Source organism: Tinamus guttatus, unplaced genomic scaffold (assembly GCF_059628265.1).
Source record: "Tinamus guttatus ecotype Peru unplaced genomic scaffold, ASM5962826v1 Tinamus_guttatus_pri_ptg000052l, whole genome shotgun sequence".
Taxonomy (NCBI): Eukaryota; Metazoa; Chordata; class Aves; order Tinamiformes; family Tinamidae; genus Tinamus; species Tinamus guttatus.
The window spans coordinates 3,798,751-3,819,354 of NW_028288586.1; the positions used below are offsets into that span (position 1 = coordinate 3,798,751).

The 20,604-nt window shown below is 37.7% G+C and overlaps 1 protein-coding gene across 1 annotated transcript in view; it reads right to left on the reverse strand.

The window, feature by feature from the left end:
* The window catches only part of SLIT2 (slit guidance ligand 2), a 233,142-nt gene that overhangs the window by 195,892 nt on the left and 16,646 nt on the right, over nt 1-20,604 (reverse strand). Inside the window, exon 4 of the mRNA XM_088539958.1 lies at nt 18,903-18,974. Coding sequence (XP_088396084.1) covers nt 18,903-18,974 — 72 coding nt within the window. The remainder of the gene's footprint in view (nt 1-18,902; nt 18,975-20,604) is intronic.

A 20,604-nucleotide genomic window follows, 5' to 3' on the forward strand; every position in this document is an offset into this window, starting at 1 on the left:
CTGCTATACTGACATTGCAACTTATAGGCAGATCAAAAAAAATAGTTTCTTAAGGGGGGAGGGAAATTGTTTGATAAGCTTTCTTTAACAGCTCAAGGAAAAAGTTTGTTTTCTTCTGTTACATTATTAAGAAGAATAGCGATCAAGTCACAATTGCATCAATAATTTAGTTTTTTTTCTATAACCTAGTTTGTGGTTCAACAAAATAAGTCTATAACAATAAAGAAAAGTCTTCTTCTTTCAATAAATCATGTACATAAAAGAAGTATTTATTTTAATAATAATTGATGGCAAAATAATAACTATTGTATTTTTATAATTACAAAAACATAGATTGGAAAGTGTTCTCCTAAGGAACATTCAGAAAGCACAGTGATTCAGGATCAACATACAGTGAAACTATTCACCAGGAGATGCTTTTTAACATGTTCTTTAAAATATTCACGCATACGAACAATATTCACCATATCCCTAGCAGTCTTTCACTAGTTCAACCACTAGAAAGTGTTTCCTAGTTTTTAGCCTTAATGCATCATTCCAAATTAAGTGCATTTCATATCTCAGGAGAGAAAATGAAAGACACAGTTGCTACCCTCTTCATAAGAATCTTCCTTCCATTCAGTCTTCTGCTTTAAGATAAACTCAATTCTCTCTCTGCTAGCAAAAAAAAAAAAAGTTTCCTCACATTTTTCTATACACTTAAACAGTCCCCAAGGTAAACAATACAGAACAGGATTATCATACGCAGCAGAACTTTTTGTAGTTCCTAGATAGTAAATATTTTTTCTTTTTTGAAACTGTATAGCTCATCTTTTACCTTGTGATCCTCAAACAACTCAAGTTATATTCTGCCATGCCACTTGTCTATACTTGGGGAATTTTCATTTCTCCTTCCTCTGCATGTGTCTTCACTGTTTTTAAAGGGTTGATTTTGAATCATTGCCCTGCAAATGCTGTGACCAAAATCAGAGAACACTCACTACCTACCCAGAATCATCCTTACAGGCTACAGCAGTCAGCAAAGTCCATCACTCAGGTAAGACATAAGGGGATCTTATGTCTTAAGAGTGCACTGGAGATGCTCCCTCAGCTTAACCAGGAGCTGCGGATAGGTATTCCTAAGAGAGAGAAGTTTCAAGCAACTGGAGAGCTGATAATGACTTATCTAATCACATTTCCTTGCATCGTTTATGAGAGGAATGTCAAGGAAAGCAGAACTCAAAAAATAGCACATATATCACATTCTTTGGCCAGTCTTTATCCAGAAGGCCAGTTTTCCTGCTCCATTTCATTTTCCCACTTAAATGGGGCATAAACCATGGATGCTAATGAATGTGTGTCAGTTTACCAGAATGCAACATGGCCTTATGCTTTTAAGATTTAAACATGCAATGAAAATATTATGCTGCATCTTAGCGGAATAAAAACTGAGAAGCAACAGAATTTCTCAGCTGCCTTACCCTCATCATGAACACGCTGACCTTGCAGCAGATATACATAAACATTAACAGACTGAAGTCACCAAGTTCACTTGAAGTCAGTGTGTGAGTTCTCGTATTTATTATGAAAATAGGCCACCTTCATTTAGATAAAGAGCATCAAATATAGCTTGATCAAGCTGAAGTACTATAGAGGAGAGTCTATTTGTGTCAGCTTCCACCTCCTTAAATTAATTTAAGGAGTAAACAATAAGTTTTTATGGAACAGCCCTTCCAGCATTGCTCTCCATCTGGGTGTCTCTGAAAACAAAGATCACCTGCAGAAAGGGCCAGATTCAACAAACGTATAGAGAGGAAGAATAGATTAGGACAGCTGAGAGCACGGGCTAGGAGAAGGAACATATCTCATAGTAGATAGAAAACAGGAGCAGGGAAGAGTGAATCTACAGACAGCTTCTGCTGCAAGGAAACCACTAGTCATTTCCAGGCATGTGCACTAGCCTCTGAAATCGGTAAAGGAAACAGGGAACCTCAAAGGCAGGAGCAAAGGCAAAGCCCAGTGTGCGGAGGCCCTGCGCTGGACTCTCTCCAGCAGCTCCACATCTCTCTTGTACTGTGGAGCCCAGAACTGGACACAATACTCCAGATGCGGCCTCACCAGGGCTGAGTAGAGGGGCAGAGTCACCTCCCTCGACCTGCTGGAGATGCTCTTCTCAAAACACCCCAGGATCCTATTCCCCTTCTTGGCCATGAGGGCACACTGCTGCCTCATGGTCAACTTATCATCCACCATGACACCCAGGTCTTTCTCTGCAGAGCTGCTCTCCAGAAGGTCGGTCCTCAGCCTGTCCTGGTGTCTGAGGTTATTGCTCCCCAGGAGCAGGACCTTGCACTTGGCCTTGTTGAATTGCATGAGGTTTTTCAGTTGTCCAGTCTGTCCAGATCCCTCTGGATGGCAGCGCAGCCCTCTGGGATATCAGCTACTCCTCCCAGTTTGGTATCATCAGCAAACTTGCTGAGGGAGCACTCTGTGCCTTCATCCAGGTCATTGATGAATAAATTGAACAGGACTGGACCAAGGACTGACCCCTGGGGAACCCCGCTAGCTACAGGCCTCCAGCTAGACTTTGCACCGCTGATCACCACAGTCTGAGCTCTGCCATCCAGCCAATTCCTAGTCCACCTCACTGTACACTCATCTATTCCACACTTCAGGAGCTCACCCAGGAGGATGTTGTGAGGGATGGTGTCAAAAGCTTTAGTGAAGTCGAGATAGATGCCATCCACTGCTCTCACCTCATCTATCCAGCTGGTCATTTCATCATAGAAGGCTATCAGGTTAGTCGAGCATGATTTCTCCTTGGTGAATCCATGCTGAGTACTCCTGAACACCTTCTTGTCCTCCATGTGCCTGCATAAAATGGCCAGTATGAGCCGTTCCATCACTTTTCCGGGGACGGAGGTGAGGCTCACTGGCCTGTAGTTGCCTGGGTCCTCCTTCTTGCCTTTTTTGAAGACTGGCGTGACATTGACTTTCTTACAGTCCTCCAGCACCTTCCTCATTCTCCAGGATCTTTCAAAGATGATGGAGAGTGGCTTAGCTATGACATCCGCCAGCTCATGCAGAACTCTGGGGTGCATCCCATCAGGGCCCACAGATTTGTGGGTATCTAGTTTCCTTTCCAGAGGTGCCCTCTGACCCAATCTTCCTCTATCCAGGGCAAGTCTTCCTCTCTTCAGGCTCCTTCTCTTGTCCCTAGGGCCTGGGGCTCTAAAGGGCTGCCCTTGGTAAACACCAAAGCAAAGAAGGCATTCAGCAACTCTGCTTTTTCTGTGTTATTCGTAACCAGGGTACCTCCCTGTTTCACCAGCAGACCCACGTTTTCCCTATCTTCCTTTCGCTGTTAATATATTTGAAGAAGTTTGTCATAAGGATCTTTGTACTATGAAGATAGCATGATCAATTTCAGAATTCAAAGTAGCAAAGACTATCAGAATGCAACAAAGCATCCATCTCATTTTCTACAGGTTTTTAATTTGTCCTGAGTGTGGATGTGAAGAGGGAAGAAGGAAACAAGTTAAGGAGAAGATAAAACTGTACTTGGCTTTTCCAGTAGATATTAAGAGCTAGCCAGATTTGACAATTACTTTTTTGTTGTATTTTGTTTAGACTGCAGGTCAGGACAATTGATTTTACTGTACTATTATTATTCAAATAACATTTGTCATATACAATAATGATTCTTCACATAAGAAAAGGAAAATGAAGTAACCAGAAGCAAATAACAAAAAATATAATGCCTACGTTTCTCTTGCCAAAACTACTGTTATTAACAGATGAATATATGACCACTAAGTCCTATCAGAATAAAACATTACAGGAGTAAAGCTTAGTTGTAAAGCTCTATAAGAAGAAAGAGGACAGTGGTACATTTAGTTTGCTAATTAACAATAACATCAAAACGCGTTGGCACTAAGAGCTTAATAAAAATTGGATTGTGGCTACTTCCTGAGGCTTGTGTGGTATCTGTAGCATTGCATCACAGCATGGGGTATCAGAACACAGCGGGACTGTTTACCCTGTCAATCATTTGTCAATCTATCGGCTTTCTACAAATAGCCCTTGTATATGGGAGCGGTTTCATGAACTGTAGTAATTAATTTTAAACACAATGATAGTCACATTTAGCAAATCAACTAAATTAAAGCCACTAACATGCACAAGGAATAGAAAGTAATGTCATGGTTACTTCTGAGCAACTGAAAAAGTTACATGCAAAAAATCTCCTCTAGTTATTCAACTACATATTTACTTCTCAGGGATTATTCCACTTGTTAAAAATGAAACTTATAAAGTATTTATTAACAATGGGGGGGAGGTGGGTCTTTTTTTTTTTTTTTTTTAAGGAATTTGAGCAATTTTATTCTCTTCCATTTCATGTTTCCAATAGAAACATGACTGCAAGGTCTTTTGGGCAAAACATCTTAAAAAATCATTTATGGCAAAAAAGCTAGACTAACCAGATTTCATGCTAAGAATACAGAAGAAAGAAAACCATTTATGAGAAAGACAAAATTATTCTCTAGAGAAGACAGACAAAGAGACACCACAAAGTTTATTACTGAGTGCAGCGAAAGTCACCAACAAGTAAGGTCACACCATGGTTCAGGGCAGTACAGAAAAGGAAAGATGACAAAGATTAGAAATATTATGCTGAGAAAGCCAAGATGACAAAAAGCTTTGACTACACCCAAAAATCTGATAAAGGTGATAACTGAAGAATGGAAGAAGCATGACTAAACATGATATCCCCTGAGCTCTGACAGTTATACAAGAAGAAAGAGTCATCAGAAATTATTGCTCATCTCTTATCCATTAAGCTGTCCTCTGGCTCCTTGCACAGAAATTTCTTTCATTGATCCATAACATTAAAAACAGGATTCCAATAGCACAACATTCCCCTTTGCTCCTCCGGAAACTTAAGAATCTGAAACACTCTGCTAAATTATGGGTTTCACTGCAATACACAAAGTTTGCATCAGTGTGAAAATACATGTTTTGGTATTGAGGTTTTCCCTGTCCTATTACTCTGGGTTCAAGTTTAGCAAGCTAGTATTTTCTGAAAGGGGTAGAGGGGCAGAGGGGTAAACCTGCAAGCCTAAGAGCTGGCAAAAGCCAAAATATCTGTTCATGAAAACAAAAGACCACCTTAGCATCTTTCTTCAAATATAAGCAGGATGACCCCATAACTCTGAACATGTTCAAATACTCATGTATTGTGTTGATCAGTGTATCAATCCAGTTAGCTGAAGTCAATAAAGAAATCTTCTGAGCTAGAGCTGGCATTAATGGAAGTGGAAGGGCAGAGAAGATTGATTTCTTTGTCATTATGGAAAACACAAAGCATTTTCAAATCCTCAGACATATCACTATTTTTCAAGATTCACATTTGATTTACAGTATTATTTCCTACATTTTCATATGCTTCCCTTGGCATCAGATTTCATTAAGATGCAGGCAGTGCCATCTGTAGCTCCAAAAGCATCTCCTCTTTCAACAGCTTGATCTCAAATGAGTCATTCAACTTGGGGTAGCAAGCAGGGAGAAAAGCCTCCTAAGACCATAGAAATAAGTCATCAAGCAAATGGCATTAAACACCTAGCAAGAAACAGTCAGCCAAGCAAAGAGACTGGAAAAATCCTCAATCCAGTCTGAAATTCTAAACTTGAAATTCTAAGTTTTTAAGTCATGAAATTCTAAATTTTGATGTCGGTGCACCAAAAAAATCCTAAGGTCTGTGTGCTCCAGCAATATTTTTCCTTTCCTATGAGTTCGCTTTCCAAGCAAGTTTTCAGGACACTTAGGCTTGACAATTATTTGAAGATGCAAAAAAAAAAAAAAAAAAAAAAGTAATTTTGGAAGGAAACAGGCAAAAAAGAGAGAGGAGTAAATAAATCTGGTGCAGCACAAGAAGCGCATGGAACTCTGGTACTCAGTGGCTCAGCACCCACCAGGGGGCTCCCCTTGAGCCTAACTCTGCTCTCCCCTCCTGAACTCGAGCAGTGGATGTTCCAGGACAGCCCACTGGGCCATAGCACAGGACACAGCTCCCCAACAGCTTCCTGTTTGGGCATGCTGTTTGCAGAGCAGACGGAGGGAAGGAACAGGAAGGATGTTTAAAGAAATTTTAAAAATTGGTCTACAGCCTTTATAAAGGCAATACATTTCTGTGCAAATAGATTTTAAAAGCAGGCACCAGCCCCAGGAAATGGGAAAGGAGCACATACTCAGAAGATTTTCCTTTCGCTATTTATCTTGGTTCCTCTACTATGGCTCTTTTCATTTTTAATCTGCTTGGAAATGACTAAATATTTGTTAGCATTTCCATTTCGGAACTATTTATCTTCATAGCCATGGTAATAGATTCACATAAAGGCCTCAGAGCTGCCAAATTCCTTTATTACCCTTTGGATCCCAATGTAGAGGCTGGGGTGTTGGCACTTGCATCTCATTGGACCCATAACAGCAGACACTTATCATCAGCAAGTCATTATCACATTTTCCCCTTCATGGCTGTGTTTATTTTAAAAAAGTCCCATGCATTCAAAAACTACCTTGGCTTATTTCAGACTATCAAATCTATATAAAACTGCAGTGCAATATACCATAAGTGCAGTATATAAGTACAGAAGATGTCCTTAACTTGCCCTTTACACATTCTGAGGCAACCCCTATCAATCCCCTTCTCCAACCTAACATCCAAAATCAAAATGAGAAGCATAAAACAGAGACCAAGCAAGATCATATTTATCTTGCATTCTTTAAAATTCCCCCCCAACACTCACCCATCCTCCTCTTTAAAGCTACAGTTAATTCCCATATCTGGAAAGTTTTCCTCAGTGCAATCCTCTCTAAATATTACACAATCACAACACTGTTGCTGCAGTGCTGATAAAACTACACCCAGCAATATACCGCAATTACGGATAAAACAAAACAAAATATCAATTCAACTGTGACTCCTGGTTATACAATATTTTTCTCTGGTGAGGAAATTAAATCAAAATTAGAATATTCAGTCTTCTTCTGGACAACCCAGCTGAAACACTTTCTGAATTTTGGGTGGTTGGTTTGAGTTTTATTTTTGATTTTTTCAAATACTAGTCCTAATCAAATTGAGCAATTACAAAGAAATTATATGCAGAGTTTTCCATATTCTGACTTAAAATGGAAGATATTTCTAGGCAGATTTATCAACCATGAAGCAGAAACATTATAGTAAATGAACACTTGAGTAGTAAGGATATTCTGATCATTTTCTCTGCCTGTATCTTCCCTGGATGTACCAAAACTACTCTTTATTTTTGTTTAAACATAGGTCCAACTCATGTGGGACCTATGCTAGTATTGCACAACAAAGGACGATGTTAAACCGTTGAGAAGAGCTCTCTGGAACCTTCATGTTCTCTAAAGTAACTGGAAAGTCATTCTGTATTTAGATCATCATTTAGAGGAAACACAATGGACAAATACACTCATAATTAAAAAATGCAAGTAAAGTGAATAAAAAGGCAGATTAAGAACAGCACTTCCTCACAAATAATCCCACTCACATCTAGATGATGGAAAAAAGGCAGAGGCCCAGAAGACTTAAGAAAAAAAAGTCTAGTCTAGGTTCCATTTTTAGCTAAGCACATAGTCAAGTAACTTGTAAGGAACCATAAACTGAAACTTTAATATCCCTTACAACATTACTCTCTGCATGAAGATGTTAAAATTCAAATGTATACCTCTAATTACGTAAAAAAATATAAGAATATAAGAATCAATAGCTACTAATATTGTTTACCTTAAGTGTTTTCTTTTAGACATACTCAGTATGCCTCAGCTTGCATTTTTTTATGCACTACCAACTTAGAAAACCTCAACAATATAGGTCCAAACAATTATCAATGCTAATGCATGGCCATACATCACACACTAGGGCCTTGTAGATTCAAGTAAACCCAAATTACAAACACACAAATTCCTATCCCATGCAAAACACAAAACTACGCACACATGCTAGTAGTGCTCTCCTACAGAAATGGAATTTTTAAGTCTTTTTGAAGAGCAGCAGCAGAATCACATGATTTTGTTTAAATATAAAATTTTCCTCATTCTTATTACAACTTACAGCAAACCTTACATACCTTGATCTAAATTTGCTTATAACAAAATATATATTAAAGCATATATGAATAATATGCTGATAGTACATCAACACTGTTTTCTGTCAGTGACAAAAGTGTGTCTCTGCTAATAGACATTCCTTTATAACAAACTATCTTGCATTGGAGCTATTAAGACAAGTAGAATCTTCCCTGAAAGAGAAGCCAAAAGTGTTGCAGCAATCAGCATATTCCTAATCTGTACTATAAAACACAGCATTTACCAAAATGAAAAGAAAAAGTGACACAATATTTCCTAGTTTTCCCCTGTTATTAACTCCTTGTGCAAAGTATATTTGGGCATGAGAACTGCTTATTGACCATGCTTGCTCCATCTGACTCCATTTCATCATTCCAGTCAAACACATCACACAAAAATATTGCAGTGCCAACAGATTATACAAGAGAATTGGACGCTTCTCCCCACTTGTCACCTTTGTGGTAAAACTCGCTATCAAGACAACTTGTGTTAAACAGAATGTTTAGGAGACTAGCAGTGAATAAAATCTGTGGCAGAAAAAAAGTAACTTTATTACTTGCACTACATTGAAAATTCAGCATGCACCGTTACTCCTACGTGTTAAATCCTGTGAATTTATAATCCTAGTAACCAACTATCAGGTTTCATTTCTACTACTGTGAGTTTACTCACTTGGAGCCACTATAAGTATTTGAACTAGAATACTGTATACACGCCAAACAATCATTAAATTACTGAACTCAGAAATTTATAACCTGCAGCAGAAATCTGTAGTTAAGATGGATATGCATTCACACTCTTTTCTGTCCATTTAGCCTTTTGTATCTTTATACACTGAGAAAAAGCTACTAGCAATACCCTTTTGATTAGATTAGCTGCTATCCATCTTTCCTACCCTTCCATTGGATTTTTGCCAAGTCTAAGATTTTAAATGTTGAGGTCAGTCAACTATCTAAAACCCTTGGGGCCATCCACCCATTCCTAATAAAGATGCACAGAAGGGAAAAATTTGGCTTCTTCTGTCCCTTTCCCCAAACCTATATCTCCCATATGAAAATCTCTCCCTCACTACAAGAAAGACATTGAGGTGCTGGAGTGTGTCCAAAGAAAGGCAGTGAAGCTGGGAAGGGGCTGGAGCACAGGCCTTATGAGGAGCAGCTGAGGGAGCTGAGATTATTTAGTCTGGAGAAAAGGAGACACAGAAGACCTTATTGCTCCCTACAACTGCCTGAAAGGAGCCTGTAGTGAGGAAGAGGTCAATCTCTTCTCCAGGAGAACTGCAGACAGGACAAGAGAAATGGGAATCAGGTTGTGCTGGGGAGGTTCAGGTGAGACATCAGGAAGAATTTCTACATGGAAAGAGTAGTGAAGCATTGGAACAGACTGCCCAGGAAAGTGGTGGAGTGACCATCCCTGGCAGGGTTCAAGAAACATGTGGATGAGGAACTTAGGTACATGGTTTAGTAGGCATGTTGTTGAAGGGTTTATGGTTACACTCGATCTTGAAGGTCTTTTCCAACCATAATGATTCTATGAAAAGTACCACAGCCAACACATCTACCTCACACATGCTATGAAATTCTGCCTTCAATACAAGCAGCCCTTCCTTATCCCTGCAAGGATTAGACATGCAAGGTAAGAATAATGACTGGAAGAAAGAGCAGGGGGAGGGCCAGGATTTTGTCTCTCATATTCATTACCCTATAAACCCTCAAGAAATACTTAACCAGAGGTTTACTTTCCATCTCAGCCCCTTTTTTCTTCACCCTAAAGATTAAGGGCTAGGGAAAGCAGCCTCCTGCGTATGGCCTTTACAGGCTCTTCAGGACCTGCACCTGTGCATGGCTGTAAACAATGAAAAGCCTTCAGCAATTCCAGGCTTTATTCCCTGCACAGCCATCAGCACAGCCCAGCAGAGCAGCCCCTTCAAGTGCTGGGAGGGGAGAAGCTGCCGCACTTGGTATTCACAGGTGGCCTCTCCTGAATAGGGCCACCAGCCCAGACCCCAGTGCCAGTAGCAGCTACAGGACACAAGACAACAACCCTGCTTGTTCATGGCCATGACTCTCACTGCAAACTGCTCTTTCAGGCCAAACACTGCCCTTGGTTTATTATAATGAGGAAAAAAAAAATACAAACCCCTTAATTGCTACTTAAATAATCTATGCACCCTAGCACTCAGGATACTTTGAATCCCACACAGGTCAAAGTCCATATGCTCATGTATCTGCTCATATCTACAAGGATCTATAGGGCTTCCTGCATCCATTCTTTGCCTTAATTATTCACCAGTTTGGTAAGTCTCCAAGCTCTACTAGGACAGCCCTAGGAAGGTACAGTAATCCCAGCTTGGTACAGGGTAAGATGCCCTTTTATTCTTGGTACTATGACAAGCACCTTTGGAGGAAGTGATATGGTGAAATTCCTACTAAAAACTGAAAGGAGTGTAGGAATGCTGATAAACTGCATAGCTGTAAGTGGTCAAATTTTAGGTAAAAGGAAATACAAATATATCTGACAAACAAATCTATATCTGAAGATACAGACTTAAACATTTTTCTCCGCACCGAAATGAGATTAAACATCGAGCAGTTTATTACATCAGCAGATTAAACTTTCCAACTCATTTATTGACATGTGTAAAAGATATGATCATCAGTAAAAAAACAACAAAAATTTGTTAGTCCACCAATAAGCAATTTAAGCTATGTTGCCTAATTATATGTAAATAAAAACCAAGCTTGTAAAATTGTTCCTCCCCACCTTTCCACTCCCCCTGCAGAGACAACTGAAAAGACCACTAAAAACTCCCCCAAAATAACAGCAATCTCCAGACCTGGCTGAAATTTCTATTTCTACTATGGGTAGTGTTTTTAAAAATAGATCAGCTGAAGAGCAACTGCTCTTTAACCAAGTACATTACATCTAGCTTTAGCTCTAGGATGAGCGAGCAAACAAACAAAAAACCCCAAACTATTCAAACATGCTTTATAGACCAACACTATAGAAAAAGCATTTGTAGATTAGCACTACAATAGAAAGCATTATTAAGTACCAAGGGAAAATTAAAGCTTTTAGATAGCCTTGACTTGCTTTGATACAATAGAACATAGGAAAGTGGATCTGTGCCGGCTAAAACGGCTATGCATTTCTGCAGTAATGCCATTTCCTTTGCCAACTTTGAAGAATTCAGACAATAGCTCCTACCATCAGAGCCAATTTTGAAGAATTCAGACAGTAGCTACTACCATCAGAGCACGATACATTGTCTCTGTTTCAAACTTTTTTTTTTTTCCTCCACCTCCCCCACTCTTACGAAAGTTTACATTTTCCTATCAGGAAAACACAAGACTGGCAAAAGAATTTTCAGTAATTTCTTTTAATGCTATAAAATGCCTGTCAGTATGTTCTATATACATTAGTAATTTGCTATGAAACTCCCTCCAATTGTCTATGTTATCTATAAAAATGTATATAATGGGAAACATTTTACACAGGAAAAATACATTTGTTACTTGAACACTATGTGTGTTGCTTCAGAGAAGTTTTAAAACAAAATCAATGCATTTAAAATGCTATATAAATCAACATTCAGGATGAAAGGTCAATAGGGGTTAAACTGCTTGTCCATCTTGACTACATTCATAAATGTCTTTTCTAGCTGCACTTGTAGAAGCAATTGCACTGCAACTTGGATATTAAAACCTCCAAGGAAACCAACAATAAAAGCTGCTAAGAATTTCACAAGTCTTTTTTTTTTTCCTTAGGTGTTAATTAAATGATCATTTAACAATGAAATGTAAACACAACATTTTCATCCACTGACAGCCTAGCCTATTATAAATCCAAGGTAATAAATGTCCTGGTGTTAATACTCTGAACCAAGTTCCCACAACACACTAAGATGCCTTGTCGTGTCTAAGGTTAAGCATCTAGACACAAAACAAAGATTGTGCCTACTCGACTTCCAGTTCAATTTTCCCATCGCCCAGTGACCTAGGTAACACTTTGAGCAATAAAGAATAAATTTAATTTCTCCAGCATTTTGTGAGGATTAGGAACAATTGTTGGCCTGCAATGACTTCTTATCCTTGGATTCTTTCTCTTCCAGAGCATTCCCCCACTTCTAAAAGCAAATTCTGATGGTTTAAGACACAGAACAAACAGAACTTTAAATTAGGCTTTTTTCAATCAATTGGAACTGTTGGAAGGGAAGCAATCAACCTTTCTTTGGACTTTTCTCAGCTATTCAGTTACTTCAGGCTTTAATCTTCCACTAGTGGAAGAAACCTACAGTCATAAGGAAAAGTCTCTATATTCTTGCATTTTCCCTTTGCCTGATTGATTCCCTTTTTTTGTTAAATCAGGATGACATGGCTGCACTTAACTGTTCACTCCATGGAATTAGAGACTTACAGATGTCCTCTTTATAACATTTCACACCATGTTTTTGCACCACATAATAATGGCATTTCCTTTGACATGCCTTTTTATTTTTCATTACTTCCTTCACTGAGATTCAGTTTCCTACTTAACTGCCTAAAAGGTTTCCTATGTCACAGTTTACCAAAGCTTTCAAGGTTAACCCTGCAGGAACAACCCAGGGACATATTCAGACTGGACACTAATGTGGTTACAGATTATTCAAACCAAGTTACTTTAAATTTTGCTTTAAAAAAAAAAAAAAGAAGTTCAGTTCTGTATTTTGTCAGCTAGCATCGGCACAAAAACACCGCTGGTAATTATTTATGCCTGGGTCCAACCAGGTTAGCATAGCCAGGCCATCTTTACTATACTATATTATAGTGGTATTCAAAGCAACTGAGCTATTTTAAAAGTTATTCCTAAACTGCAATAGCTTGAGATAAGTAATCCTTAACTCAATTTGTTTTCTCATGAGACATATTTAAATACCAACAGCTAATAGGATAAAAGATTTTCAATACCAGAGATATTTATGTTAGTCCATGATGTTTATATTATGTTTGCTTGGTGTTTTAACCTTAATTTGGAAATGATATCAAGGTGAATAAACAGTTTTGCAATGCTTGTTATAATGAAAAATCAATAATAACAAGTATTTTTGCAGATGCTGGCTACAGATGCCAACCTGCTGAAAATAGTGAAATTACAGTTTGGTAGTGCAGTTTATGTCAAGATGTATTAATTTGCCTGGTAGCACAGTCAGCTTGTAGCTCTGGAATTCCACCCAGCCCACCATTTTATCTCTTGACAACAAACAAACAAACAAACAAACAAACAAACAAACAAACAAAAAAAAACACAACACTACCCGAGCAGGGAGAAAACAAATAAACAACATCCCCCTTCACACATCCACACATATACGTGCACATACAGACTAGTTTAAATTGCATTTAAATTCGGTAGTAATTTTCTTTACTTTTAAAAGCATAAAGGTACTTGCAAATTATATCAAAAATTAAAAATATAGACATGTCCTGAGTGAGCAAGTTCACAAGAACAATGTTTCCAAATAAAAAAGGCATATTATTTGAGTACCTATATTTAACCCGACTTTGGCATATATGGCAAACCCTTTCACATAACAATTTTTCCCTATACAGGCTAGGTGCTGCAGAAATACCAAAGAAAGCGTATCTTAGAAAAAGCCTATAGATTAAGAGCTTAGAACACCAAAAGGCAGGAAGAACAATGAAGTCCAAGTGGTAATAGCCAAACACACAGGGCCGGGGTGGGGGGAGTAATATGACCATGTTTCAAGAATCCACTCTGGTTTCACCAACACTTCTTTCAGCTAGCTGAGTGTTTGCTGTTGCTAGGTTGCAGCCACTGCAAGTTTTACATCAAGGACATGCATACAATTCTTGTTTCTGTCCTCAAAAAAAATAGATCAGTCACCTGCAGCACCATACTAGTCTTTACGGTACTTCCAACATCTCTAGAAGTCATCCTACCTTTTCTTACCCTCCAAAGTAGTCCATATATATGAAACAAGATGTAGTGGAGTTTGTTTTTGCTCAATACTTTGTAAAAAGTGAATTTTGATTCATATCATTGTAGAAGGTAAGGAGAACAATCAGAATCAGCTGATAGGACAAGAGGGTGAATGCACACACAGGGTAACCTTGCAGTAAGCATTGCAGCTCCTGATTCAGTCTTTCTAGATTAGAAAGTGAGCGCAGGGCATAGAAGCAATAATCATTCTCAAATTTCTGTAAGAGATTATTTTCTGGATCTTACAAGCCAGATATGAATGCCAGAAAAAAAAAGTTACAAACCTAGCACTGTGAGCACCACATTTTTTGTTCCTCAGTTTCTTCTTTGAGGTAACGAACCTTAGCAAGCATATTTTCAATACCTAACAATTCTCAGGTTTCCAAATAGTCCTTTCTTTACCTGTGGATTATAATTTTAGCAAAATAAGATTCACCGAACAGTAACTAACAGTGGTCTCACAGTATAGTGAGCAAAATTCACTTCAAGAACTTTCTAGATTGGTGCCATAAGATCTTCTGTTAGTGGCAGTGCACAGATTTAGCCATAATAATGGTGCTTTCACCCTGTAAAAAAGTAGTAACTAATCTAGTCTATATCAGGGGTTTCCTTTTAATTACTGGGTTACAATACCAGCAAACTAAAATTGTACAGTCATTTATACATTTACTTTGCATTGTATCTTCATTAATTAAAAATTTTCAAAGATACATTTTCTAAGAATTATAGTCACTGTTAAAAAAAATAATGCCAGCATCCCAGCTCTAGTAATTAAAGCCTGACTAATATTAGAATTGATAAAAAACTTACAACTTTACTATTTGTGAGTGCATTATTTGTCTAACTAAAACATTGTAAACATTCCTATATTTTAAATTAATTGTTGTGATAGAACAACACAAGAAATCATGTTAGTGTGATGAATGCATACAAAACTTACTTTTAAAATAAAATATTCAAATCTATTATACAAGAAAAAAGTATTATATGGAAACTGCTAAAATCACCAAAGGATATAATTTTTTTAAAAATGAAACCCATCACTGAAGAGAGGGCAAATTTTGGTAGATTCCTAATTCACATGGAAGTTAAGAAGTTCTGCTGTTCTAATAGGAGACCCGATAGCCCAGTGCTCTGTGCCATAGAGCAGGGTATCACTGCTGCACAAGCAGCGGGCACCCAACAATAACTCTTCTCCATCAGCGGTTCCTTTAACCATGGACTTGCCCAAGCACAGAGATTCTCTATTAATTGCCTTTGAAAAAGTGAAACCCATTCTTCCTGCCCTTCACTGGATTTGGAAGCTCTGCAGCCACCTGTTTGCGGCGGGAATAAGTGATTTCAGAGGCCGTCAGATAAACGGCGCACTCTGAGGGGATTTCACCACTGAGTTGTTAGGAGGGATCCTGAGTGGTATAGACAAATGATCTCATCTGCCAAATTATTATGGTAGCTTGCCGGTTAGACCTACAAGGGCTATAACAAAAGTGTAAGTTATTTAAGCTGAAAACACAGTAAGGAGACACAGCAGTTCAAAAACATTCCTAAAGTTCTCTTTTAGCATCTTTCACCGCCTTCAACCCCCCCCCCTTTCTTTTTTTTTTTTTGGTACTGTCGTCCCTGATTTGTTTTTGCCTTTGCCAAAAGGAGGAAGGAAAAACCCTCCAGCTAAAAAGGCCTAAGCACAGATGATGCAGTCACAGGGTTGCCCGCGGCCAGAGAACTTCGCGGCTGCCGCGCGGCACCTTCCGCGTTCCCGCTCGGCGGCGGCGCGGGAGCCGGCCGGATGGGTAATGATGTCGATCCGAGCGGACAACGGTAACCGTGGCAACTGTAACCTGCAATTCCTGCCCAACCATTGTGCGATTTATTGTGGCAGGGGCCAAAGAGGCCAAGAGTAAAATGAAGCGGTGAACTATGGTGTCTGACACATCCAGGGCCGCACACTTTAATCATAGCTGGCAGAAATTAATTCAGGAGGAATTTCTGCAAGGGCCCCCCATGAGGGGTTGGGTTGTTGTCGCTGCCACTGCTGGTGGTGCTCTGTCCTGAGCTATATATGTATATATTAAAAAATGTATTTTATATGTGCTATATATATATATTATGCATTTTTAATTCTTAACTGTTAGGACTTTAAGTCACTGAGACATCTCAAAATTGTGTGCTTTTTAAATCAGACACACACACACACACACACACACACACCCCCTTTACAGGAGAATTTAAGCATGACATTCTTTTAATACATTTGTACTAGAAAAGGTGTCTAGCATACTGGAGGACTAGGCACACATCCACTAGCAAGTGTTTTTTTCAGAGCCAATATTGCCTAACTTATAAACCACACTGATCAGTAATTTGACTGCATTCCCCATGCAAGAAGCTCAAATCCAACGGCACAAATGGAAATCCATTTACTCTTTGACCAGAAAAGTCAATTTTATTTTTTCAAGGGCATTTTCTTAGAACAAGGAAAAAAGCTAAAAGAAAGTAACCTGAAAATTAATTCAATTAATTATTTTTGAAAATTAACTGTCTTTAGACAGAAAATTATGCCCTGTGTCTTATAAACTCTCAACCTATCACTTTCCTTTACTTACACTTCCCATCTGTCAACAAGTGCTTGTAATTTTATTACACTGTCCTGTAGTTTATGCAGAGTTGGTATTATTTTACAGAGTTCTGTTAATGGACTGGATAAATGGTAATGCTATTTAAACTAGTCTCCCGCTCCAGCAAACACAGCTGCAACTGTACTACTATTTCTAGGCAAACATCTTGACCTGAACATGCAGTGCTCTCTCAACCCGTCCAAAGAGAAATTGGAGCAGACAGCAAAGGGAAAGCATAGCCGGCCGCTGGCGGCAACCAACTGTGTCTAATCATAATTCATATACAGTGTACCCTCTTTCTTTTATATTGCATTTAAGCTACACAACAAGCATATGTGCTTCTTCACCTGGCATCTCATTTACAGCCAAGGGTCAAATGGTAATTATTATTCACAGAAGCTCAGTAGTATGTTGAAAACTTGCAGTACACACACTGTTTGATTAGCTGCTAAATGCCAAAATAAATACAAAAAACAGAGCATATTATGCATTTTAATGACCATGTTTAGAGAGTTTTAATTCTCCTTAAAGATTTGAATATAAATATGTATAAAATGATAATAAATATGAATATAAATATGCATACACAATAATACATGGATAAATCTCGAATCATTTTTACCCTACATAGTGGTCAAGCTAAATAAAACCTGAAAGCTGACATTTAGCTCACAACCTCTTTGCTGCCCCTGATGATTTAAGTATAAACTTAGTGTTAAACAAATCTAGATTTTTCAGTATCACTAGTATTTTCTTTTAAACATGAATACATTATAACCAGACGCTCACTTTCATGGTCTGATCAACAATAACCCTTAGGCAGCGGAAATTTAATACTGTGAAGCCAGTGATCTCTTTACTTTCCACCATATATATGAGCTTGCATGCTTTCTGTCAAAAGAAATTGTAGATTTAAGATTTGCATTTATCAGATATACAATTCTGAATTAAATATGTTCAAATACAATTTTGCTGGAAATGTTCATCCATTCTTTTCCTGCAAATTATGGCTCATTTCTATTTTATATGAATTTAGATAACAGCCATTATATTATAGGTGGAATAATAAAATTATCATAAACCGCATTCATTTTCCTCCCTCGTGGAAGTAATATCTTCATGACTGCTAATGAAAATTACAGAAGAGGCTGAATTGTTAATACATATAAAGCTGCATATGACTATATTGTAATACTGTAGTGGAGCAAAAAATATTTGTTTGTCAGAGCAAAAGCCTTCAAGAGCTCTCTGGCCTAACATTGTAAACTAACAATTCATTGCATCTACAAGGAAGTTTTGAAAACAAAGCACAAAAAAACCCACAACAAAAGCAAAGGAAAGTAAAATGTACAGAACTAAATGTTTACACCAACAATAGTAATACGAAATGGCAAACTGAAAATGATTCTAAGAGGAAAAAGAACTATTATTTTGCAACACAAACAGAAATCAACTCCTAAAAATAAAAGCCACATTATAAAATTTGTGCGTGAGAACATTTCCATGTATTGAAGTAGAAAGTAATCAAAGGAAAACCATCTTCCTTCACTCATTTTCCCAAAACACATGAGATAGAGTCAGTAAAATCAAATTAATGTATTTGGGGATAATATTAAAATACTCACTTGCTTATTCAGACTGCTCTGGCCATGTTTACCTTGAACAAAAACTCTTCCCTCCGCGCCAAGAGTTTAAGTTACTACCTTCATTCTCTTTGTGAAGGAACCCAGGAAAGAACTCCACAGCCTACCATTTACTTAAAAAGCCTACCAGCTTTTTCTGGTCCAGTGTGTACATATACAGAGTACCAAAATAAATCAAATTCTTGTACAGCGCTCTATCTCTGGGTCAGAACCTATAAAGGTTCACACACACACACACACAGGAAAAGGAAAATAGGAGCTGAAGTATTGTTTCAGTAAGACTTAATGTACAGAAGCAGGAATGGGTGAAAATGTTTTGTCACAGTCAAGTATTAGCATCGAGAAGATAAAAAACAACCAAAAAAAAAAAACCTACAAAATACATGAAGAAAGTGCTCAGCTTAAACAGAAAATCATTAATATCCCTAGATACATTTTAGCCTTGTTAAATACAACACAAAAGCTAATACAAGACAGAATAACAGACAGAGTCCAAACTTCCAAGCATAACACTTATTAGGTTGTGCGTACTTACAGCCGGTATAACTTCGGCGTCCCCAGAAAGAGCAGTTCAGAAAGCAACTGAAGGTTATTTCTGTTCAGGCGCCTTATTAAAAAAATAAAAAATAAAAATAAATACAAGTGCTACAGCAGTGCAATGCAAACATTTTGAGCAGACATCCTTGAGCTGTAATATGCTGATTGTAAAGCACAGAAAAGCTATGCAATTCTGGTCCATTAGCGGGGACATGGTCCAGCAGTAAATTTACCATGCCCTAATTACATTTTCTGGTTTCACCAATGGAGTGTATTACCTATTTCATTTTATGAAAGATTATTTTGCATTTCTGTAGTGTGAATTAGTCACTAAGTTGGAAGTCTACATTGCATAAGCAACTGGAAAGTTGAAGATATAAATATCAAAGTAACTTTTAATTCTCTGCCAACTTTGTGTTCCTCTTGGTATAATGAAGCAAACAGGCAAGCACTTTGTGACCCTGAAAGACTGTACAAGGAAACATTTATCAGATACACACATCACTAAATTAAATCCACGAGAGTATAAAATTAAGGCATTCAGGGGGAAAAAAAGCTACTATAAAAATCCTCGTTAAATAAAAGCCCAAAAAAGGTCTCAACTTACATTTGCCATTATATTTTTTTACACAATAATCACTATCTTTAAAAATATATCAAAGGAAATCAAATTTAAAAATAGTTATGCATAAGATCGCAAATGAAAAGCTGAAACTAGGATTTCAGCTAGAAACTAGATGCCCATTCACCTAGGAAGTTTCTCACTCAACATACCAACCAGGGTCAAATTCATTTAGTCTGTGGTGACAAGTTCAAAGACCACAGTAGCACATCCAGCAGTACAACAAGCCACTAAAACAAATAAATTCTGTTTTCTTGATTTTAGGTATACAACGCACATTTATATATAATCACTGTACATTGCAAACTGAGACTTGTGATAAGGTTCTTGGTAGGAAATAGGTTGTTTTCTTCTTTTTCTTTGTAGCAAAGCTAATATATTAATTTCAAGACATTCTTGGGTACCAGACTGCCTGCTGTTATCTGATATACACATTGCAAAGCTAAAAAGACAAAGAAAGGAGAAAAAACGCAGAGTCTTAAAAAAAAAAAAATCAACCAATTGAGCCTGTTTAGTCTCTCAGAGCCTATTTTTCATACAATAATAATATTTGTTGCTCCATTTAAAGCTCTTTCCAATTCAGGCAGAGAGAAACAGAAGAAGGAGAACTGTTTAGGACAAAAGACCCTCTACTCCTTTGTATCTTTGTGGAGACACTATAGGTTCAGATTCTGGTCAATAATGGTTGGTTGGTAATTGGTAAAATGGCAAGGTAAAAAAATGCAATGTAGTACAATGATATACAATATCAACTGGTGATATGGTTCTTCAGCCAGGCTCCTTTGCTTAATGCACCAGCAATTTTACAAGGACACTGATGATCACTTTAAAAGGATCATACAGGCCAAACATTATACAAATAAATAATAACAACTTTCTATACAAGCAGTTAATACATTAGATCAGGAGTTTCTATTAACACTTACAGTACTCACATGACCCACACAACTAAGTACGATTTCATGAGCTGGACTTCATTGGAAAAGATTGTTTCCAATACTAATAAGCAGCTCCATTAAAGAAATTAACACTGTGCTTTGCATACAGGTAAGTGAATGTGGAGAGAAAAAAAAAAAAA